Here is a 25,162-nt window from a genome sequence, read left to right on the forward strand (position 1 = left end):
TTAGCTAAGTGAAGACATATAAAGCAAAGTTCATAGGCAGCACAGCCTAATCTCCATAGAAGATTGGAATTCTTTCCATAGAAATTTGGAATTATTGAAACAAAGATTAATTGGGATTGGGATTAAAATAGCTGAACGCCACTAATTTGAAATCATACAAGGTGATTGGTTTTTCAGCTGGTTTTCTATGGATTATTTTTCCTGGATGTTTTGCCTCATTAATAACTTTTAAAACTGTGTGAGACAATACTTGTAGGCTTTGGTGATCATTAAGCTGCTGTAGGTTTTATTAACAGGGATGTTCAGGTAAGGAGAGCCATCTGGAAAAATCTTACTAAGGGAAACATTAGAGCATGAACTCAGGCACTCCTGGATTCCTGGGAATTCCCAGGATTGAGAGGCTGGAAGATGATCCATTTTAACTGCAGAAAAGTCCATATGAACCCGCACTTCATTATTCTGGCATTCCAAGAACTATTTGTAGTTTAAATATTCATTGGTATTTAAATGTCTTAATTTCAATAAGCATTTGATATTTCTGTATATCTTGCCAAATTCGTTCCTAATGTAATGGTTTTAAAGCCAGAAGGAATGTATCCAGAAAAATTGTTTAATTTACATAAACTACTCATTATAGCTCCTCTGATTTTTTTCAATTCAATCAAAACGGGTTTGAAATTTGGGGTTGATTGAATTATATTGTATATTAAAGTTTCAAATTGGGCTGATTACAGTCCTGCTGCGTTTGACAGATACAAAATAATTCCACGTTGTAAAACAGAGTTTCTGATAGGAAGCTGAAGGGATAATTCCTCTGATCTGCAAGTCAGGCAGGATGAAGCAGACCCTGAAAATCCACCCCAGTGGGACACAAAGCTCAGGATGTATCCAGGGCCTGCTCCCAGACCTGAGCCAGGACACAACCAGGAGCCAGCACTCCAGTTCTGTCCCTGATATCAGTGACATTCCCTGTTTCTGTGCCTTTTTCATTCTTTTCCTAAGTGCTTCTGCATAAAGGACACAGTGAGCCCAGACTTCCTTTTTACTACCTTGAGCTTGGATACAACCAGTGAGAAACCCTTAAATGCAAACACATGTTGGAGGTTGGGAAATAAACATGGAATAATGAATTTGATCTCATTTCCCAAAGTCAGCAGACAATTCCAGCCCAGTGCTGGCGTGAGCTTTGCCAAAGCGTTGTCCAGAGAAGCTCTGAGCTCCTGATCCCTGCAAATGTCCCAGGCCAGGCTGGACAGGGCTTGGAGCAGCCTGGGATGGTGGAAGGTGGTGGGATGGCATTGATGCCTTGGGAAGGCTGCCCTAGAGCAGAGGCTGGACAGAGTTCCAGAATAAAGCAGGGATTTATTCAAAGCATCTCCTCCATGGATCCACCTTGGGCAGCACAAGAGCCCAGCCAGGGCTGCACCCAAGATGAACCAAAATGGCCCCAAAATGCACGGCCGGGCATGGGGTCTGTCACTGGGATCAGTTCTGCTCCATTTGCACCTTGCAGTTCATTGTCCCATTCCAGCTTTAGCCCCTGCAGTCCCACCCTGCTTGTTTTCTCTCTTCAGCCCACGGTATTTTTGCTCTTGGGCCTGAGATTTGGATCATTTGTCCTTGGTGCCCAGCTAGAGAAGGAACTGTTTTGTCTCCCTGCTCTGTGCAGAGAGCTCACCATCCCCTGATGTGAACCCAGACCCACATGCTAAAGCAGCACAGAATGTGAAAAATATCAAATCCAAACCTGAGGCATCAGGATGATCCTGAAAATCCCTCCCAATCCAACCTTTCTGTGATTCCAATGTGTGGAACTTGCTGCTGCTTTGAGCACCTTGAACGTTTCTCCAATTTCCCTGCCTTCCACGTTTACCCTCTTTTGAAACAAGGACTCACAGCCTCCCCAGCCTCAGCACAGGAGAGCAGGGGATTAAAACACTCCTTTGTCAGGGAACAGCATTGTAATGATCCACATTTAAACATCAAAGCAGGAGTTTGTGCTTTCATGTCCTGGTGCAGTGTGGGGACCTGGTTCCTTTGATAATGAAGACGTCGTGTCACTGCCACACACAAACGGATGCTGGCAGGTTATTAAAAAATTCAGCTTCTTGATGAAAGACTATCCTGCAGGCTAGGAGCACAGTGAAAAGCCTCTCCATTCTGGTGGAATTATTAGAAATGAGAACATGACTGTAAGCACTAAATTATGGTAATACTTACAAATAGCATCATTTGCATAGCAGTTTAAGACACGCCACCCAGATTTTCCTCAGTGGCGTGGAGTAGGCAACAGATTAAAAATAATGGACTTGGTGAGTTTGAACTGTGTAAAGATCTATTCCAGCTAAAAATGAGCCTGGTTTGAGAGTCCTCAATGCAAATACAGCATTGGGGCAGACCCAAATGCACGACAGGATTATGGATGGGTTTCACCTTGTTAACTTAATGCAGCCTCTGAGTTATCTGAACAATTAATCTGCAACTGCAGGAAGGGTTGAATTCATAAACTGCAAAATGTCTCCAAGTCCATCAGCCCCCTCTGCACTGCTCGAGTCTGTCAGCAGAGGAATTTCATCCTGAGGCCCAGACTCCAGTGGCTCAATATCCAGAGAACTGCTGTACTTTTGGCACTTGTGGGGTTGGTTATGGAGACATTTTCCAGTGTGGAAAAGAACATCAGGATCTGGTTGTGCACAAAAAAAAAAAAATACAGTTAATCTGATAAGGAGACTCAGTATCTTGTAGGGTGAATGATGATTGTAGGGAACAAATAGATTCATTTTTAGCATCTGCAGGTTTTCTGTACTAGTTCAAGCTTCAGTCACTCCATGCATAGCACAAAAAGTGGTTTTGCTACTGTAAGAAAAAGTGAATAATTGTTTGGAATATCTAGATGAAGATATCCATAATCCTTATTAATAGGTGGTATAGCTGGGCATGCCATTCCTGCTCCAAGTCAGCAGCTCAGATTCTGGAAAATTTCACCCAAACTGTTATGGACCCTTGCTGGGAGACTCTAAATTCATGGAAAATTCTCATTATTGCTGACACAATCTCTGGCTTAGAGGGATTCAGACTTCTTGGAGGCTGGGAGAGTATCCAAGCAATGGAAACGCTCACTCTGTCTTCATATTTTCCTTTTTCTTAGGACCCAAACTCCCAAAACTCTTCCCTTTTAGGGCAAAGAGAACATCACCTTCCTGTTGGCATTGCCTTTTTTCTTCTTTGAACAACTCCCTTTATATAAATAACATAGGACTGCAGGATCCCATCCTCTTGTCTAACTGTGGAATTCTAGTAAATCACTAGATTAAATTACTACTGAAATTAATTTTAGAATTATCTTTTATTACCCTGTGACTTAATTAACCACCAGGACCAACAACATGATGTGAGTTTATCTAGCAGCAAGTCTGAAAATAACAAAGATCAGGCTGGAGACAAAGGGATAAAGAAGAGCTGAGAATCCAGGGATAGAACAAGACACAGAAAAACAAGCAAGAAATACTCTCTGAATAAGCCCTTAAAACTGGTGATAGCTACACAACCATTTCAAAACTCTCCATCAAATATCTGTCATAGGGGAAAAAAAGGATTTAATGCGCTTGGGCAGCCCCTGCTAGAAAAATGTTTGAGTTTTACTCCTCCAGTTGAGTTAGAGGACTTTGTCTCTGTTTCTTTTCCTTACAGGCTATAATTCAGTTAATTTATTACAATGAGGAAATCAGAACCTTTTCAAAAGGTAACAAATCTGGACAATTTTTGGTCTGAATCACCTAAAACAAGATTTGGATGCTGCTTGCAGGATTTTGCAATGATTGTCGTTGGGAAATGGGAATGCAAAATGCAGGATGTTCCTTTAAACGAACCATTTTTTGGTCAGCTTTTAAAAGTCCTGCAGTAAGTAATAGATGAATTTTGGGACAAGCTAAAAATCAGGAATAGTGGGGAGCAGATTGTGTCCTGCTTGGATGAATTCCATGTACTGAGATTTCCACATCTTATTTCTTTACTGAGTTCAGGAACTCGGAGGAGGATGTGTGTGCAAACAAACCAGGATAAAACCAATCCATCAAAAATGCAATTTCAGAAACCTGCCACTGCCAGCACACCCCTTTCTGACCCCCTTTGAACACAGCAGAGCTTCCTAACACTGCTTTTTTCCTGAGTTTTTGTTGATTGATCTTAGTGTAACACCTAGAGCCCGCGGAGGGGGCTCTTAAGGAAGGAGCCAGCTGTGCACGTGCAATTGCAGGTGTGCTATTCTTCCAGCCTGAAGAGGGCCAGAAACTCTGACAGATCCCCAGAAAATGCAGTTCCAGCATTTTAGCATTTCATCTAACTGATATCATGTTTAACAGGGAAAGAAAAGGAGCCCAAAGACTTCAGGAAGAGATCAATGATGGAAGGGAGCAGTGCTGGAGGTTTCTTAGTGTGAGCAGAGCAATTATTCCAAATAATTGAAATATTCATTGCACCTGCAGACAATCCTCAGTTTATTAAGATTATCTGCATGTGATGAGCAAATCTGAGGTGAAATAAAGCAGAATTGCGGCCCTGGGCTTGGTGAAACCCAGAATATCATCCCTGAACCACAAGCAGGGGCTCTGCAAGCTGTTGGGCTGTGTGTCCTATTGATTTAATATGCTCCTAATCAGTACATAAAGCTATAGGCCTGCAGTGTTAATTTTTCATATGCTTACAAAGTACCCTTTGATTTTCTGTCACGCGTTAATTACAGCGTTTTGCCATTAAATAGGAAGCTTTGTGTAAACTAATTACTAGGTAATCATTGTCTACCGCCAGCGTGCTGTTCCTACCTTTTATTTTATTCGAGAAATGCACAGATCTCAGTCTGGAACCACTATACCTTCCAGCCATTAGCTCTCACTAATTCATAGCATTATTGTGCTAAGATTGTAGGAGTTGTAATTGTTGTGGTATCAGTGCTGTTAATTACCGGAGTAAACAGTTGAAATGGTGCCAAGGTCTATTGTACAAGGCAGAGGAAAAGGAGGTTTAAATGTTACTTCCACCATCTGGGGACTGGAGGAGAGGCAAATGCTAGAAAACAGCAGTGAGGCAATATCAGAACTTCAGCTCCAGGGTTTGAGGCCATATGGATCCAGAATATTTTGAATCAATTGAATTTAAGTGCCAGTTTGTAGCAATAACAGTGGGGAAGGAGAGGATAAAGCAGGAGCACTAAAGAAATCTGAAATGCCTTAATGTTGGTGCAGCCAATAAAATGCCTGCTTGGATTATTTTAAAAATGTTTGTTTTGCTAAAATCCAAAAAGTAACGCATAGGCAACTCTGGGAATAAAGGGAGTTTAAGTGTGTGTTGTTTGTGAAAAACAGTGCAGGTTTTGTCTGACAATTCCTGTAGCATTACAGCAATTTCCATAAAATTCCTGGGAAGTGACTGTGGATTTTCCATATAAGGATTTTTTTTCTTTCTGAAACCACATTTTTGGAATTCATTAGGATATTTTGTTTAGAGATTCAAACCAGAAAGGAGAGCAAGTCACAGAAGTGTAGTAAATTTATAGAGATGGAAAAAGAGCAGAGTCAATTAATTGAGAAAATAATTTTCATCTGAGAGCATCAGAATGGTTTGTGCACTTGCAGAAATCTCACTAAAATACAGGAAAATGCCTTCAAACATTCCTGATCTCATTTTATGTGAGAATTAACATCCCAATGTCCTGAACTTACAAATGCTGCCTTTAAAATAAATACATTATTATGGTTTTGAAGAGAGATTTTTGAAGATCATGACAATTATGTTTTCTTTGCTCTGAAGGAAGATGTGGGGAACCTTGAACATGCAGGATGCACCTTGCAAAATACAAAATTTGGAATATTTATTTAGATTAGAAAGCGAACTAACTAATAAAATTATCCTAATCTTAAATTAACATTCAGTGGATAAACAAGCAGAATTATTTGAGGAGTTCACAGCACTTTGAAGATCCTTTTCCTGGCTGATTTTTGGCGGCACAGATTTGATCTTTGATTTCCCTGCATAGATTGTTTTCCAAGCAGGGTTCTGGCAGCAAATTGCTGCTGCCACTTTCGGAGTGTTTGCAGGAAATAGGAAGGATCTCTCTTCCTAAACAATCCTGGTTTATTTATTTTTTATTGGTCTGTTAGCAGATGTTGAAGTAGTTCAGGGCACAATGTAAACATGTGCTTTTCAATGGATGCTAAATAGGAAAGTGCACAAAGAAAGGAGCACTTGGGAGGGGGTTTGGAGCAGGGCAGAGGGGGTTTTGTGGGGTTTTTGTGTGTCTGTGGTTGAATTTAGAATGAAAAGAAGCGCTTGATCTTTCTGTGCCCAAACCCTCAGCGTGCGGAGCGGCCGCAGAGCCGCGGCCCCATGTGGTGTGAGAAAAGGAGGCAGCACTTGAAGGGCTGGGGATTTGAAAAGGAGCTCAGCTCCTTGTTCTGGGAGCCTGGAAGGGGCTGTCCTGTCTGTGGGGTTTATTGAAGCGTGGCAGATGTGCCTCGGCCCCACAAAACCCCCTCGAGTGGGAGCAGCGCCGGCCCGGCGTGCGGCGGGCAGCGAGGATGAGCCCAGGCAAGTGCAGGATCGTGGGCTCTGTGTTCCGCACCCCCTCCATGGCAGGCAGCTGAAATGGGCCATTAGCTATCAGGGAAAATTGTCTTTGCTCCTTTCAGCAGATGGAGCAAATATTTTACAAAGCAATTTTACATAGGAAAAGCATTTGTGTGAGGCGGTAATGACGGCTGTTTGCCATGATGGGACCCGAGCTCAGAACATGCTTTCCCAGCTCTGGGGAAGGCAAAATTGGCACTTTTTTAATTTTAAAATTTGCAGTTAACACTGAAAAGCCCGGGCTTTAAATCAGGTTGCGCGCTTTAAGTAGATAGAGGGTGTTCAGTGTGCTGCTTCCAAAGCCATTCCCTGTTTCAGAGATCTCTCCATTTATTCTGTTCACTGTGGTACTTTGTGCTTCTGGCCAGGGTGGACCTGTATGAATTAGGAAAAAAGTGTCCAATCAGTTTAATTTGCTAAACAGGAAATAATGGCAGTTATTTGGACATTTGGGCAGCAGGCACTGGCTTCCTTCCATGGATGCTGGTGTCACTGAGAACATCACAACGAGCTGGGCTGCACCAGTTCCCACCCAGGCTGGAGTAACTTATCCCAGCTCCACTGCTCACAAGAGAAAGGATGTGCTTATAAATGGCAGGAATTGTCATTGTGCCATCCAAGTGGCATAAATTGCCACAGCTCCACTGACTGCAGCACAATCATGGCACTTTGTATTGCTCAGGAGCTCTCTGCTGATTTTATTCCTCTCTGACCCACTCAGCTTTCCTTTAAAGGAATTTGGACTTCCTTTCTTCACTCTGTTTGCTTGCAAGGTCTAAATAATTTCCTTTCCATCTGGTTTTTAGCTAAAAAGCCCTGCATCTTATGCATCCTGCTCTGCAGCCTCTTGCTTTCCCCAGATCTTTCTTCCTGTTTCTATTTCTTCTTCCTATTTATTTATTTCTCTCCTCAATCAGCTTTTCAGCTTTTCTTTCTTTTTCTTTCTGTCTCCAGCAGATTTCCTACCACTGCCTTCAACATCTGCCACACTTGGTCCTAATTTTGTGTTGCAACTGCCAAAGAAAACCTTTCAAAATTCATCTTGTAGAAGGGTGAGAAATTATTTCTCATTTAGTGGGGAAAAACTGTAATTTTTTTTTTTGTGCTTCTTCATTGTTATAAAAAGATGCTAAACCAATTTGGAGAGATGTAAAGATTTCTACATGATGTAAACAATATTTGGGCTGCTCATTTTTACTGCTACTAAGAAACATCAGCTGCAAGGTTTGAACAAATGCTCCCTGTTTCTGTTGAGCCTGTGGTCCTGGATTGTTTGGGGCCACATCAAGAGAGAAAACATTGGTAGGCTCTGCTGGAGATACTGTCCAATTTAAATGAAATTAGCCAGCTGAGCACTGATCCTTTTAAAAGGTTTGACTTCATGAGTGAATGTTGGACGTGGGCTTGAATTTGCCTACTAAAACTCCCTATAATCAGGATTATTGCCTTTTTAGAGCTTACAGTTGCAAAAAAACCTTCCAACCAGGATTCCAGGAGCTGATCCTTAAAGGGTGAGTCCCTTCTGTGAGTGCCCTGGGTGCCCAGGCTTTGTTCAGAGCACTGCCACCTGGGCTTGGGGCTCAAGGGAGGCTTGGCAGATTTTCTTGAATGGATGATTTGTTTCAAATCCCGCTTTGTTTCTGTCAGGTTTGGTGCTCACATCCTTCACACTCCCCAGAGCTGTGGCTGCCCCTGGAGCCCTGGAGGTGTCCAAGGCCAGGTTGGAACCTGGGATAGTGGCAGGGATGGGACGGGATTTAAATTCCCTCCCAACCCAAACCACTCCAGGATTCCATTATTTATTATCCTAAAGCACCATCCTTAGATGTGCAAGAAGAACTTTCAAAAGGCAGAGAAAATTTCCTTGGCAGTTGTGCCTGATTTTGCAGCCAGGTTAGGGAGGTTTCTTCCACAGCCACGTGTGATCCTCCAGCTCTGTGTGAAAGGAGAGACAGCTCAGAACTGTGGCACTGGAAATCTGTGTCCCACTTTAATTGTTCCTTACACAAACTTGGGCACAGCACTCCCAAATTCCTCCACATCCAGCAGAGATTTCTGGGCTGTTTTTTCCCCCTCTGTGATTTATCAAAATCTTTCAGGCAGCCACAGCACACCTCTTGCTTTGTTTGTTTTTATATTTCTGTTTAAATTGCTCCATGCCCCAAGTCAGCAGGTCTCAGGGATGAGGTGGGAATGACAGAGGTGCTGCTGGGTGCACTGCCAGCTGGGAGCTGATTTGTGGGGCAGCAATTCCAGGCCATCCATCATGGCTCACATCCTCCCTCCAAAGATGAGAGGATTTTCATGAGCCACCTCAGCCTGTGCCTTGTTGGCTCAGCAATAATTCAGCACAAACACAAACCCACACAAGGCCAATGGGTATTTGCTCACTGCTCTGCTGTTTCAGTCGGCTCAGCCATCCAAACCCAAAATTCCTCCTTCAGATCCTCAGGAAATGAGCAGGGTAATGACCAGAAGTTGGGTAAATTCTGAGTTTAGATCTCATGTTTTATGTATTCCTTTGTTTTTTGGGTAAATTCTGAGCTTGGATCTCATGTTTCATGTGCTCCTTTGTTTTGGGGTAAACTCTGAGCTTGGATCTCATATTTTATGTATTCATTTGTTTTTTGGGTAAATTCTGAGCTTGAATATCATGTTTCATATGCTCCTTTGTTTTTGCCATGAGGTTGTGCTGCTCAGTATATTGATCTACCGACTAAATTAATTTTTAACCTCTTTTTTGTGATATTTTTTAAGTCAGGGCCATCTTTTTCTCCTTATTATACGACAGGATCCCACATATTCCATATCAGCATCACCATCTGAGCACCTCCATATTTTTAAGGTATTTTTCCCTGAGTTGTCCCCCTTCCATGGCTGGGCAGCTGAGGCCCAGGTGGAAAATCCCTTTCCTGCAGTCTCAGGGTGGCTGCAGCCAGGAGCAGAGTTTATCCAGCTCTCCTGCAGGCAGGGTCCAACCCAGATTCTCCAGTTGTCCAGAGGAGCTGTGGCTGCCCCTGGATCCCTGGGAATGTCCAAGGTTGGATGGGTTTGGAGCAGTCTGGGACAGGGGAAGGTGTCCCTGCCATGGCACTGCATGGGATTTCAGTTCCCTTCCCCCCAAACCATCCAGTGATTCCAATCATTGCTCCATCCTCCTCGTGCTGGTAGGCAAATCCCAGTGAAGTCATTTGGAATTTGCATTTTTGGTTACTTTCCATCATGTGCTCCATGACAAAGCCCGTCTCTACAAACTCACTGCTCTGGAAAAACAGCTTCAATTTTTTATTTGCTATTCTTAGCTGTCAGCCATAAGGTTTCCTCATGTTCCTCCAGAGCCTGGGATGAGGTGATGGTGGCTGAGGACATTGGCAGGGCTGGTCATTGCTGCAGCACGGGGGGCTGAGCAGAGGGGATGGAAAACAGAGGAAGGAGCCCCAGGGGAGCAGGGGGAGGCTCATGAAGCAGCAAGGAAAGGAGCCTGAAGCAATCCAGTCAGGGTCCTTGCACTTTATATGCTCCTGTTCTTCTGGGACTTTGGGGAGCAGTAAAAGCAGAGCAGTTACTTGCTGTATTTAATGGGGCTGGGCTGTGTGTGTGATAATAAAGAATTTAAAACTAGGAAAAAAGCTGCTTTAGCTGTGGAGTGACTAATCAAATTCCACCAAAGACGCGGGCACTTGGGAATTTGTTACAGATATTTTACAGATTTAAAAGGATATCTCCTGCTTTAGAAATGCTTTTGCTTGATTATTTCTATTTTTTTTTCCTATCTAAAGAGCATTTGGGTTGATAGAAGAGCTTAAACATAGAACCAGCAAAACTATTGCTGGCATATGTGACTATTTCAATATGCTGCTTCAAAATACAAGCAATGTACAAGTTATTGACTGCTGCTATTGATCCCAAAGCAGTTACCAAGTACTTGGCATTTTCAGATGCCAGATCCAATTATTGATATAAATTATAGTGCAAGAGATGCTGTGCTGAGGGGGGGATTGGCTTTCAGAGAAGGACAGTTTGCAGGAGGAGGGAAGAGGAGCAAGCAGAAAAATTAAAAAAGGCTTCCTGACTGTGGGTAAACAGTAACCACATTTTTTTTTTTTGCCTGTTGGAGGCCTGGTTTTTAATCACCCCACAAGCAGTTTTCATTTCTGTAGTAAAATTGCTTGTGGTTCTATTTAATTTGTTTCTGCAGGAGCTAGCTTTGGTGAAGATCTCCCAGGAGCTGCCGGGCCTTTTAGCACAGCACGTACAGCCAGTCAATGAGAAACGATTCCCTACATGGGAAAAATTCCTCCAAACATTTCTTACTCAAGGTAAATAAGACTGCAAAGTCGCTGGGAAGTGTTAGAAGGAGTAATTATGCCATATTGTCTGCCATATTCTTGTTAGTCTTGGGCCCATTTAAATATTTATCTCCTTTTATTTCTCCATTATGCTTCAAATGTTCATTTACCAATGAATTATAGGCCACTGTTCTATCATTCATTTGTCCTATCCAAGCTTTTAGTCCATGTTTATCCTGGATTCTGAAACCATAAGCACAACTCCTTAATCCTTGGGTGCTGCACCAAAGGCTGTCACATTTGGGGAAAGGTTTTAGGGAATTCCAGCACATGAGGTAAATGTGAGAATATTTAATATATAGATTTCTTTATGGAAGAGACAAGGATGAATCAAAGCCTTGAAGGTATTTTTCTTTTTAAATAATGCCACTTAACACATCTAGTACCAATTTTATTACATAGCTGTTTATCCCAACAGATTGGGTTATGGCATTATCTGCAAGGAAAAGGCAAATCCAGAGTGCCAGGCAGTTACCTTGGTGATTTTCCTATGGAAAACCAAGCTGGAAATTGTTATTTCCATGCCAAATTCCTCTTGTGGGTGAATGCCACAGGCAGACTCTTATCTAAGACCATTACATGGATGGGAGTCTCCAAGATGAGCTCCCAGCAGGAGCTGCCATCCCCCAGATCCCAACATTGCCTTTCCCAGCTGTTCTGGGCTGGTGCTGAGCTGGATTCTCTCCTGCTACCCCAGGGATTGTTTTCCAGTCAGTGTGGGATTGATCCCCTTTGGAAGTGGGAATGAAAGTCACTAATTAAACTCCTTCCTCCTCCAAGAGATGCACGATTCTGGCTCTGCTGCTCCCCTTGCACTGAGTGATTTGCTGCTTTTCCTGGAGCTGCTGGCTCCATCCTGTGCACTCTGAAGGGCAGCACTGGTGGATTTGATCCCAAGGGAATTCCTGTCCCATTCCAGGCGGGGTGATCGAAGCCTTCCCCTGCTCGGGCAGCGTCACCAACCTGACGGTGGATCTGCTGATAGAGCCCACGGGGGAGCTGACGCTGCTGGCGTCTGGGGAGCAGCTCCACGCTGAGGGGCCCCTCAGATCTTCTGGCACCACCATCCCACAGCGTTCCGTGGATCCCGAGGTTCTCCAAGCTCTCTGCCTGAAAATTGGGGAGGCCTGTAAGTCCAAAGGAGTGCTCGGCTACTTCTCCGTGGACTTCGCGGCTTTCACCCATCCCCAAACTGGGGAGCAGCAGGTGAGTGGGGCAGGTTTGGGACCTCACCCTGTCTCCCTGAGACTGAGAAATTCCACCTTTACCATGGAACTCCAAAAAATATCAGGAGAAAGCTTTGCCCTGGGGCATGTGAGCTTAGAGAAGCACGGGGGTATTCTAACAGCACCAAATGTACACACCAACGGATGTAGACCAGAGATGCACTGAGGCATCTCCTTGTTTTTCACTCTCCTGACATTGTTTTCTTCTGGAATTTCCACTGAGGACCTCACCTCAGTGTTTAGGATGTGTTTGACTGTACAAGGGAACATCCCTGGATTTTAAGGCTGTGAGGAACTGGGTAACTTTGAGGTTTTGGGAACTGACAGCACTATCGGGGTGGCTGTGGTGAACCAGAAAATCAGAATAATAATGGAATGGTTTGGGTAGGAAGGAACCTTGAAAATAATCTCATTCCAACCCCTCATTTTCACACCTTTCACTATCCCAGGTTTCTCCAAACTCCCTCCAGCCTGGCCTTGGACACTTGCAGGGGTCCAGGGGCAGCCACAGCTTCTCTGGGCACCTGTGCCAGGGCCTGGCCCTCACAGTAGTTTGTGAGCTCTGGAATTCAGATCCCAGCTACATTTGACTCCCAAAATGGATGTACAAGGCACTGTAATCAGAACTCTGGGTGAGCCATACTGGACAAGTTCCATGGGAAGTTCTTTAAAAAGGTGAAGGGATGACATCCTCACCCATGGAAATCCATGGGAGTTCTGCCAATTGCTCCACTCAAGCCAGGAGGTCACTGAAATGCAGGATTGCTTCCTGGATTATTCAGGTTGTGACATTTCCTGGCACAAACAAGGACACATTAAATCATTTAGTGATTATTGTGGCTCCTTAGAATTCCTGTCTGTTCCATCTTGGTTTTCTTCACTTGTTCCCAGCAGATTTTTACCTTAACATTTCCTATGTTTATCAGCATGTACCACAACCTTAACATTATTTAAGCACAGGTTTTTAAATTTAACAGGATGTGTAGGCAATTAATGAGGCCATCTGTCTTGTGAGAGAGAGATCACACAAAGGCTTGTGTTCCTGAAAGCACCATTTTTCTGGCAAACAAGAAATCCTATCAGACCCTTGGAACATTTGCTCACTCCTTTCACAAGGGTCCCCTTGAATGCAGTAGGTGGGAGGCTCAGATGCAGTTCCTGGAATTACAGGATACTCAGGAATTCTTTCCAAGTGTGTTTTACAGAAAATATTGATCTTTGGAGCACTAGGAGAGAAGCATGGATAAGGAACAATGTGTGTTGTCACAATGGGAAGACAGAGCCTTGGCTGCCACACAATCCAAGGGGCAGGGAAAGCTGGGACTGCACACAATTCCCTGTTTGCCTCAGGAATTTGTTTCCATCTCAGTTTCAGGCACCTGTGCCTTGATCCTGAGGGGAAGGGAGGTGGAGATGCTGCCTTCAGTGTCTTGGGGAAGAAATGGAGGTGTATCAATTGGAGTGAATCACTTCTGATTCCCACTTTATTTTCCACAATGATCATTCCAAGCCAAGCCTTGGCCCCTGGGAGTGGAATCCTGCCCAGTGCTGTCAGATCCCAGCTGGGAGCTGCACCCAAATAAATCCACTGGATTGAGTGGGAATGTTTAAACACATCGACTTCCTTACACAATAATTTGGAGAAGCAGGATCCTAAGCCACTTTTTCCATGGGTCTGGTGGCTTTTGCACAGCCCCAGCCTTTCCTAAAGTGAGGGAATAATAAATTGGATAAAGTGCTGGGTTGGACAATTCCAACAATTCTCTCCAGACAAAAAATAACACATTTTTATGTGCTGTTTTCCAACAAGAGCCACAGTGCTGCCACCAACCATCTCCCAGGCCTATACCCAGCAGGACAGAGGAGTGGCAGAGCCCTAAAATTGGAGTTTTTGGGCGAGCCCCAGCCCATGCCAGCAGCTGCCACGAGATGGCAGCCGGAGGAGAGCCTGCCAGCACCGCCCCAATCAATCCTCCTGCAGGTTTGAAAAGTCATGAAAGCCACTCTCTCTGCAACGCCCCGGCTGCATTAATATTTTACTAATTGACATTTTTACAGTATCACTCAAGCACTTCTTTAAAGCCAGCACGGGTGCTCTTCACAATAACGCAGCCGTCGATAGCAGAGCAGATAAAACAGCTAAACCAGAGAGAGCCGAGCTGTAATTTAGTAACTCTTTAAGAATTTATGTTTCCTTCCCTTCTCAAGTTTACATCCTAAAGCTGAAGCGTTTTTATGGAAGCTGTAAAGAATTCCAGCATAATTGTGGCTTTATTCACTGGAGCTGCATGTGCCCAAGGAGAATCCCCTGGAAGCAAATGTTTCCTTGGATAAACAGCCAGCAAGTCATGCAGGATGTATTTCTAACTCTCTTTCTTCCATTGGTGGGATTCTGGAGAGTCCTAATCTGTTCTGTGCTTAGCTTGACCTAAAACCAGTCTTAAATCTATCTAAAATCTTAACTACTGCTTTTGGACTTTGAAAATCAAATATCAGTTCTAGGCTGTTCTGTTCCAGTTTAATTTCTGAACACAAATTCTGAAAATCCCCACATTTCAGGTGAAAACTCCTTGTGTTCTGCTAATTTTCCATGCAATCCTGTCAGGATTTGACACCCCAAATCATAAATGTGTACAATTACATCCCTGCCCTTATTGTGTATGCTCAGAAAATGGGGATGGGCTCAATAACAGATGTTTGTTAATCTGTAGGATTGTATCATTCTTTACTTAAACTTCACCTTTGCACAGGTTATCTCTAAGAGCTCCTGATTTACTGGAGGAGATGATTTATCTGGCCAGACCCCTTGTCCAGGCCTTGTGTTCTCCCATTTCTGTAGCAGCACAAAGGGGATTTAAAGGACATTTTCGTGTTTCCATGGCAAAAGGGAATCCCCTGCTAGGATAAAGCTGGAAAATCTTGTGCCATCTGATCCTTCTTCCTTTCTCCCCCACGTCAGGGATGTTCTGGGACACATCCAGGGCAGGAGGGGACATGGCCACAACCAAAGTGTTCTCAGAGAGCCCTGAGCCAGGAAATCAATCCTTGGGGGTGATCCCAGCTGGCACCAAGCAGTGACCATTTGGCTGCTCTGAGTTCCAGCAGGGGTGGTTCAGCCCCAGGCTCAGGGATGAGAGGAGGTGGACAGGTGGCTTCCAGCCATGTTTGCCTTCCTCCTATTCCTCCTCCTCCTTCTCCTCCCCACAGCTTATATTGAAAAATGAAAATATTTCAGTGACTTTACCTGAGGAGGACATGAAGCTCAAGGAGGCTTTGGAGCTCTCCTTTGTTACAGCAAGGGAGGGGATGGACACTTTGCTTCATCTCCCCTGTAGATCCAAACTCTTCATTTTGTAGGCAGCAGCAGAGATGGGGCTGAGATGATGAAATCACACATAAAAACTATTTAATCCCCTCTGGAAGCAAACAGCAACTACTTAAACCAGTATTTGGGCAATGCCATCATTTCCAGCACAAAAGTTGCCCTGCTGAAAGCTTTTTCTGTTCTTCCCTGCTCTCCCAGCCCCTCCTTGGGCAAGCTGGAGCCATTCCCTGGAGCTGGGGCTGCAGGAGAGCTCCTGGGCACTGGAGCCAGCCTGGCGTGCTGGGGCTTTGTTTAGATGGTGTGAAATGGATCACACAAGTAATTACTTGTTTTTATCTCCATCTGAAATGAAAACAATGTGTTTGAATTGCAGGCACTGACCAGGTGGGATCTGCCCCACGCCTGGTAGGGTTTGTGTGGGTCCCTGGGAGGGGGGAATGGATTCATCCACTGCTGATGGCTGCTTAGCTTTGCCAGGCTGCCCGATGTTTGTTAATGTTTTATCTGCTGTTAAACCCTCAGCCCATTCCCTGCATTTTGCTCTGGGACTCACTTCAGTCACAGGGATGTTTTGGCTTTCCCTTTTTTATGGTGCCCCTTTAGTCCAGCTGCCTCCTGCAGCTCTGTTTGTGTGCTCAGCAAAGCTTCAGGTGTGGATTTTGAGGTCAGGTGTAATATCAGGGTCTGGATTAAGAGCAAACCCTTCTCTTGGAGCCAGTGAACAGCCCTCAGATGTCTGAGATTTTCACTCCCTGGTTCCCTCATGCAGCTTTGTCGCTTCTTTCTGAGGGCAAAGTTTTAACTGAAAGGGTAAAACCCAGCTCAGACAAGATCTAGGACATATTGACACAGATTTGTTGATAACATTTATCAAAATTAATGGAACGCTCCCACAATGTGAATAGTTTATAATTATTATTTGGCTCATTGAAAAGGTTGGCACACACTGGAAAAGGAGAAATGGACAGCAAAGTTCCTCCTGTCTCACAGAAGTGATGATAAACAGTAAATTATTGAAGAAAATTAAGTATTATAATTGGGGAACATTCCCCTATTACTAAGTAAAGCCAGCCATTAGCATCCAATTTGCATTTTAGACCGTGCAGCAGGAAATATTTAAGTTGACAAATAGGATATTTAATACAGCAACAGATACTTGGCAGTTAGACATTAACAACTGTTACTGGGGTGATTTATTCCCCATTATCCAAAGGGCATTACTCTGTGCATATGATTCTGAAATTAACTCCAGTTTTCCAAGAGGCCTTGGCTGCCTGACCCCTTAATATCCTTATAATGAGTCCATTTACCATTCCAGGGCTGAGGCAAGTTGTTCACTGGGAGATTTGTTTTAAGGGGTCCTCTGTAGGGCAGCTCTTGGTGTATGGGAACATTTCTCACCGGCAGGGTAGGCACAGGGATTTTTAAAGTGGGCAAAACTCCTGGGAAAAGCAAGCTCTGGTTATTGGGGTGGAGGAGCCTTGCAGAAGCAATCCGTGGTGCCTCCCTCAGCCTCCCTGAAGGATTATTTCTGAAGTTACAGAGGAGTGCTGGCTGTTCCTGTTTGGAAGTGGTTTGTGGAATCACAGAATCCCAGAATGGTTTGGGTGGGAAGGGACCCTAAAGCCCATCCAGTGCCACCCCTGCCATGGCAGGGACACCTTCCACTGTCCCAGGCTGCTCCAAGCCCTGTCCAGCCTGGCCTGGGACACTCCAGGGATCCAGGGGCAGCCACAGCTGCTCTGGGCACCTGTGCCAGGGCCTGCCCATCCTCAGAGCCCACAATTCCTTCCTCACATCTTCATCACTGCCAGCCCTGCTCCAGCACCAGAATGCCAACACACAGGACAAAACCAGGCAGAGATGTTCCTTCACAATTGCTGAATTTTGCTCTTCTTGTTGTTCTTTTTAATTTATTTGGATGCTCCTCTTTGTTTTTGATTAGGTGTGGGCAACAGACCTTGACCTTTGCTACAGTGACCAGCTGGCCCTGAGTCAGCTCCTGGTGTACCTGACAGATGGAAATGTGGATTGTGGCTCCAGCATCCTGCAAGCACCTCTGGGAGCAAAGGAGAGCCAAAGCCAACGGGTTCAGCGCAAGGGAACAAAACCTGTAAGCAGTGATGTGCTCCAAATAGAGCCATTCCTGGAACTCCCAGTTCTTGTTCTGTTCCTGAGGAGCTGAATTTGCTCCCGTCAGGTTTTAAACTGCTGCTCTTGGATTTTACCAGGTTAATGAAGTCATGGGCTAACAGCACAGTAGGAGTTAAAGGGGAACAATCCCATCCCTGGCAGTGCCCAAGGCCAGGCTGGACAGGGCTTGGAGCACCCTGGGATGTCCCAGGTGTCCCTGCCCATGGCAGGCAGTGGAATGGGATCAGCTTTGAGGTCCCTTCCCCCCCAAATATTCTGGGGTTCTATAAAATGGGAAGAAAGGTCTTTAGAAAAGTCAGCCTAAGTGTCTGTCTGTGTACATACACGTATGGACAGGAAACAAAAGCTGCTTGCCATCTTTTGACAGAAGATTCACGGCTCCCTTTTTTCCATCCATAGAGGAGGGAATGTATCACCATTCCAAAAATGTCATGGAGCTGTAATTTAGAGGTTAACGAGCTCTTGATCCATTGTTCTCGTCAAGCAACCACTTTTAGTTGGAGAGAAGTAAATTAGATCTGATTAGTCCCAGTAGTCCAAGTTTTAGAAATGAAAAGTAATCAAGTAGCAACTTTTTTTTAAATTAAAATTCTGTCAGAATTAACATAAATTGTTATTATATGCTTTATTTTTAATTCTTTCTGTATTTCTGAGATTTTTATCTCCTGAAGAGTTAACTACAAGACTGCAGTCTCCCAGGAAAAGAGAAAAAGAAACAAACCAAGAGACAAATGTTTTTACTGCACATGATCTGTAATGAATGATTAAGTAAAACACTTTGTGTAAAATTATGATGTTAATAATGATTCTGTCCCTTTTAATTTATTAGATATTCTCCATGCTGGTAGGGCTGATTTTGATAAAACGGAGCAGCCCCGCAGTTTGTGCGAGGATTTTATTTTTAGAACTCCTTCTTTGAAAGAACAAATTTCCTAGATACTGCTGCTCCTGTAATTATGTACAAAACCAATCACTCATTATAGTTAGGATACATTATCTTCTAGACAGATGAGGCTAAATAAGCAACACATTAATAATTCATCCTGCAGTTCATTATGCATGTGTATGCATGCTTTGTAGCTGAAATAAGCACCTCATCAACCTGATGCCAACCCTTAAACAATAGTTCTGTGTTATTGCAGCCACATTCAAGTTTACGCTTGTTAAACTGCTGCTTGGATTATTTTATCAAGCATTCATTTATTTGTGGTCCCCTACTGCAGAGAAACAGATTTTGGAAGCTTCTTTTTTAAGTTAATGACTTGAGCAATGGGTGTTATTAATTCTCAGAATATTATAAACATGATTAATTTTCAGGCAGAGATGTATTAGATCAGGATTTCAGCTATGTCAACTTAAATGAGTCAATGTCAAAACAAATATCATTTTAGGGAAAATACTGTAAATTACAGGCATTGATGTGCAGTGTCCCTGTTCCCAGGGATATTAAAAGTGCCACCTGGAAAGCCCTGGTTTAGAACAGTTCTGCTCAGAGCTCATCAGAGCAACATCTCTGTTCTTCTGGCACTGGTGAGAGTTTAAACTTGATGCAGCACCAACCTTTATCCAAGGGGGAGAGAGGGCAGGGTCAGGTGGGAATAAATATTGGGAATAAATTCCTCCCTGGAAGGGTGGGCAGACCCTGGCACAGGTGCCCAGAGCAGCTGTGGCTGCCCCTGGATCACTGGAATGTCCGAGGCCAGGTTGGATCGAGAGCTCAGTGACCACTGAAGCTGTGAAAACACCAAAATGTGGTTCATGGAGCAATTCTTGATCTGATCTGTCAAAAAGGGGTTTATGGAAATGTCTGTGTCCAGCAGAGCCTGTGAAGAACAGGGATTCCTCCAAAAGGAGCCTTACTCCACGCTGAGTTCACTGGCAAAAAGCCATTTGTGGAATCACAGGATCCCGGGATGGTTTTTGGGTTGGAAGGGAACTTTAAGCTCATCCCATCCCACCCCTGCCATGGCAGGGACACCTTCCACTGTCCCAGGTTGCTCCAAGCCCCGTCCAACCTGGCCTTGGACATTCCAGGGATCCAGGGGCAGCCACAGCTGCTCTGGGAATTCCATTCCATTCCAGGGAACACTTTCTTCCCAATATCCCGCCTAACCCCACCCAGTCAGTTTGAAGCCGTTTCTTGTCCTGTCCCTCCGTCCCTTGCGAGAAGTCGGTCAGTAATTCAGCATTTAGCTGTTGGGTTCCGATATAAAAGGTGTGAAAATGAGGAATCCTGGGTGAAAAGTCAGTAATGCAGCGTTTAGCTGTTGGGCTCTGACACGAGCTGGTGTGACCATGAGCCATGCTGGGGTGTTCTCTGCAGCCTGCCCCCAGCAGCCCCTGGTGTGCCGTGGCCAGCAGCCAGCTGAGGCATTCCAGCCTCTCAGGGATCTCCTACAGCCTCCTCCTGCACACGTGCAAAGCTCACGGGATTGGATTTGACCTCCAGGTATGAACAGGAAAGATGAGACAAATGTGATATTCGTTCTGCAGAATTTTGTTTGTAAATTATTTTGTGATAAAACCACTTCTAGCAATGTAAATCATAAATCATGGAATTGTTAGGCTTGAAAAAGACTTCTAACATCACCCCCCACCCCCGTGTTCACCACTAAACCATGTCCTCAAGTGCCACATAAACCTAATTTTCTTTCAATTTAAATGTGTTTAAGACTTTTAGGGGTTAACCTGCTACTTGATAAAAATAACTGTGTAAGGAGATCAGTTTTAAGATGCTTTTGACCATCTCTTACTGCTTTGAAACCCAAATATTTGCTGTGGAATAGACTCTGCTGCACTTATTGTATTCTCTACAATAAATTGAAACAATAATCTATTTAAACTGAGCAAGAATTCCTTGCACACAATTCTAACCCAGTCCTCCTTAGTTTGGGTGTGTACTTACTGTGACACATTTATTACAATTCCCACTATTTTAGGAATAAATAAAGCAATTTTGTCTTCATTAACAGGAAAAACAGGGAACAGTTTTTGTGTTGTATGAAGACCAGAAGCGACACAGCCTGGGAATGATGTAAGTGTGGAGCGTCCCTAACCCAGGGTGACAAAGAGCTGGGGACACCCTGGGACACAGCCTGGGAATGATGTGGGGACTGTCCCTAACCCAGGGTGACCAAGAGCTGGGGACACTCAGGGTGTGCCGGGAGTGACAAAGGCCAAGGAGGGAATGAACAGCCTGAACACCTGGCTGCTGTCACCTCGTGCCCACAGAAGGGCCCTGACCTCTCCCAGGACTGGCCTTTGGGGGAGTTTGAGGGTGGATTTCAGCATTTCAGCAATAAAAGAAGGCCAGGGCTGTGCTGAGCCCAGGGCTGGTGGCACTGCAGGCTCAGGAGCTGCTGGAATTGGCTTCAGGAGAGCTGCATTCCCTGCAGGAGCAATCTCTGCCATGGATTAGCACAGCCTTACTCCTACAGGCAACATTATTAAAAGCCTGACTTCCAGGAGGTAAAGGAGGGTGAAGTTTAATGCCTTTTTACATTGTTCTTGCCCAAGTTTCCTGCCCAAATAGGATGTAATGAGTGAGGAGCTGAAGCGTTGTGCTCTCAGCCTGTTCTGTATTCCTTTGGTGCTGCAGCTATTTCATTAATGACCTGGATAACAAAACAGCTTCTTCAAGTGCTGGATGTGCCTGCAAGTGTTCTGGAGGGCAGGAATGGAATTCAAAATGATCTCCACAAATTGAAGGAACAATATGAGAAATAGAATTAGGTTTGGTTGGAACCAGGTGGAAGAAATTACATTTAGAGAGCAGTAATGAATATGAGGAACAAGGAGGTTTTGGGGGCAGGATCTGTGAATTAAACAATGTCTTTTTCCTGTGGAAAAAGATAAACAGTGTATCCTGGGGGATGCTGGAAGAAATCCTGCTGTTCTGTGAGAGGGAGGCAATGAAAATGTTTAGAGTTCTGGAGAGCATGACTGACATGGAAAGACTGAAAAGGAGAGGGAGGGCAGAAATGGGATCTGCTAACGATCTCCCAGCGTAGAAAAAGCCTCTGCAGGAAGGGAAAATCTGATTTTTTGGTAGTAGGACAAGAGAAATAAACTCAACTTGCAACAAAGAGGATTCCTGTTGACTGCCATCACATTTTCAGTGCAACTTCATAGCCTTAACTGGGAAATATTTTCAAGATTATAGGAGTTGGAGCTTATAAAATAACTGAAATACCTGAAACATGTCTGAGAATTACCCATTTTATTCCATCAGAGATCTGTGGTTGATTCCAGTGAATGAGGCACATTATTCCTCAGTGAAATTCCCTCTTCCACAAGGTGTGGGGGGTCTGTGTGGATCACTGGGAAACCAGAGACTCCAAAGCTGCAGCAATCCAAGGAATGTTGATCCTGCTGAAATGTCTTTCCCAAATTTTAGGCTGAAGCAAGTTTTTCCCAAGTGATGTGGGTGTTTCAAGTGTTCTGCTGCCTCAGTCCTTCCCCAGCAGTCACCTTTCACTTGGAGTAGCTGAAACCTCTCCGCTTACTTCTGCTAAGTTGATTAATAAAAATTATTTATTACACAAATCCTTCCCGTTGACAAGTTAAAATGGAGCCTCATCTTTCATATCTCCCTGAAGATTTTCACCTTGTGAGATTGAAAATCCTCATTAAATTCCAGCACCAGGCAGGCACAAATGAGAGGGCGATTGTTTTTAAGCATGTGAAGGGAATCATTGGTAAACTCATTTGTTTGGATATCATTAACAGAACAATCGGAGAGGATCTCCAGGGGGTCCTCCTGACCTTTGCTCGCAATCTCTTCATCATCCATCAAGAAATATCAGCACCTAATATGCAAGGCGAGACCAATTTTAAGGTGAGGTGTTAATTAACTAACGATCCTGGTTAATTTCTGTACAAGGCCTGCAAATACCTCATGCTGGATCATAAACAAGTGCTAAACCATTCCTTTTTTATCACTGCCTGTGTGTGGTTTACAGTGTCTGGGTCAGTGTAGTGGGTCTCCCACGGAACCCGTTAGTTAAATTTAAGTTTGAAACTTTTTCTTTGAAAAGAGACATCCTTGAGCGTGAAATTATTTGTAATCCAATGCTCCTGAGTGTCCTTTGGAAGAGCAAAGGAGCTGTTGGCACTGCCTCACACAGTTCTGTCACAATTGCCTGCTTTATTTTAAAGGGACACCATCAAGGTAAGAATCTTAAATTAGAAACAAATCTCTCAGTTGGTAATAACTGCTTGCATTATTAACACTCATTTCTTCTAAGCAGGCAGCCACTAATCCATTCCTTCCCACCCTCACCCCGCCATCCCTTTCCCAAGTGGATTTTGCTCCCAGTTTTCTGTGCTGTTTGAACGTGCCCATCCCTGGGTGCTCCAGAGAGGGAGGACAAAGCCCAGGGGCTCACTCTGGGAGGTTCCCCCACCCTGCAGCCAGAGCCAGCAAAGAATCACCAGCCCAACCCCGTGCCCTGGGACAAGCCCTCCTCACAAAGCTGCTTTTGATCCCACAGAACTGCTTTGATCCCACAGAACTGCTCAGCTTTTGCTGAGCTGCAGCTCCTTTAACTTTATAAAAACTTCCCAAGATGCTGCGTGTGTTTTGTGAAAGGTGAAGGGGAACGCTGTGTTAGATTTGTGTCTTCAGTCATGTCACATAATTTATAGCAGATTCTTTCCACCCTGACTGGATTTTCCAGTAGAGTGTGAAATGACAGATTTTGGGGAAGACATAATTAAATTTCAACATGTTACAGAATAAACAACAACAACAACAGCAACAAACCCCTATTTTTCAATATGAGGGAATGAAAAGCAACCACTGAGGAAAAATAAAAGAGAACTTTTCTCCATTGTGCGTGAACATATGTGAAATAAAACACCTGTTAGTTAATTAGGAGTACAAATTGTATTTTTATTTACCTGGGATTTGTACATATTTACTAATAATTCCCCTCAGTGTCTCCAAAGTAATATTAAATTTAATTGGTGCATCCTGTCCTGTGTAACCCTGTTACCTCTTCAAGGCAGGCACTGCCAGCTGTGCACCCTGGCTGCTGGATTCCATTATAATGCCCATTAAATAACTTGTATTCCTGGAATCTGTTACAGATGGCAATTCGAGATATTGAAGCAATTCTAGGAGTTACAGCAGAAAACAAACTTGGGAAGCAGATGCTGTGAAAGAATAGTTAACAGAAAATGTTCAAGTGCCTCATTCCTTATGCTTCTGGAAATGCTTCCTCATCTGTAAGAACAGGTTTGGTTTTCCTTCTGAGCTGGTGTGTGAAGTAACATTAACTGAGACAGAAAATCTCTGTGGTTCCTGCCTGTGGCACTGGGAACATCCCACCTTTCTTGTTGGAAAGCACAGGATCATCCTAATGCTCCTCATGTCCCTGTTGTCATTCCTGGAGTTCAGCATGTGGGTTAAAAATCTGATTAATGGGGTCATGCTGCCTTTGTCACTGACTGAGCAGGAGGTGCATATCCACTGAAAAGAGCCCTGGGAGCCCAAATTCCCTTTCCAACAGGCTGAAATACTGAGCACTGAAAGGAAAGGAGTCCAGAGGCCGCCAGGATGAGCAGAGGGATGGAGCAGCGCTGCTGGGAGGAAAGGCTGGCACAGCTGGGGTTGTTCACCTGCACAGGAGAAGCTTTGGGTGAGCTCATTGTGGCCCTGCAGGGGCTACAGGGAAGATGGAGAGAGACCACTCAGGAGGACCTGGCGTGCCAGGACACAGTGGAATGGCTTCAGACTGAAGGAGATTGGGGTTAGCTGGGGTATTAGGAAGAAATCCTTCCCTGTCAGGGTGAGGAGACCCTGGCACAGTTGCCCAGAGCAGCTGTGGCTGCCCCTGGATCCCAGCAGTGCCCAAGGCCAGGCTGGATGGGGCTGGGAGCACCTGGGATGGTGGAAGGTGTCCCTGCCATGGCAGGGGGGTTGGATCTGGGTGATTTTTAAGGTGCATTCCAACCCGAATGATTCCATGGTTCTTTTGCCTATCAATGCCTTAATTTAAACCCCACTTCATCAGTAATCCCAGCAACCCACATTCCTCTGCACAGACATCTCTATTGTTATCCTGCTTTTTCTGTTATCTCAAGACTTTTGCAGCAGTTCTTTCGTGGTCATTTTCAAATTATCAAAAAGAACAGTAATAGCACTAATTCATCAATAGAATTCTCCTTGCACTGTGATTCCCAGAATTCCATGACTTCTGCAGGTCTGTCCATCTGTATTTTGGACACTGGTGACCCTTTTGGTCACAACTGCTGTGCACTGTTGTTAAAGGATAACATTATATTTGTAAAATCACCTTTATCCATCAAATCTTTGATATCCCAACAGACGACGCATTCTGCATTTTACTGTGGAAGAGCAGATCTCACTGCATGGAGACTGTTATCTAGGAATGGCAAATATCCTTGGGATTACTTCCCAAAAAGCTCAGGCAAAACCAGTTTTAACACAAATACTAAACAAGACCAAGCAGTTGCATGAGATC

The 25,162-nt window shown here is 44.3% G+C and overlaps 1 protein-coding gene across 1 annotated transcript in view; it reads left to right on the forward strand.

Annotated features, from left to right (window-relative positions):
- Positions 1–23,837, forward strand: part of IQCH (IQ motif containing H) — a 50,984-nt gene extending 27,147 nt beyond the window's left edge. Inside the window, 7 exon segments of the mRNA XM_030955476.1 lie at positions 10,820–10,940; positions 11,890–12,176; positions 17,467–17,634; positions 19,999–20,124; positions 20,648–20,709; positions 22,404–22,512; positions 23,766–23,837. Coding sequence (XP_030811336.1) covers positions 10,820–10,940; positions 11,890–12,176; positions 17,467–17,634; positions 19,999–20,124; positions 20,648–20,709; positions 22,404–22,512; positions 23,766–23,837 — 945 coding nt within the window.
- Positions 23,838–25,162: the final 1,325 nt, after the last annotated feature.

This window comes from Camarhynchus parvulus, chromosome 10, assembly GCF_901933205.1.
Source record: "Camarhynchus parvulus chromosome 10, STF_HiC, whole genome shotgun sequence".
Taxonomy (NCBI): Eukaryota; Metazoa; Chordata; class Aves; order Passeriformes; family Thraupidae; genus Camarhynchus; species Camarhynchus parvulus.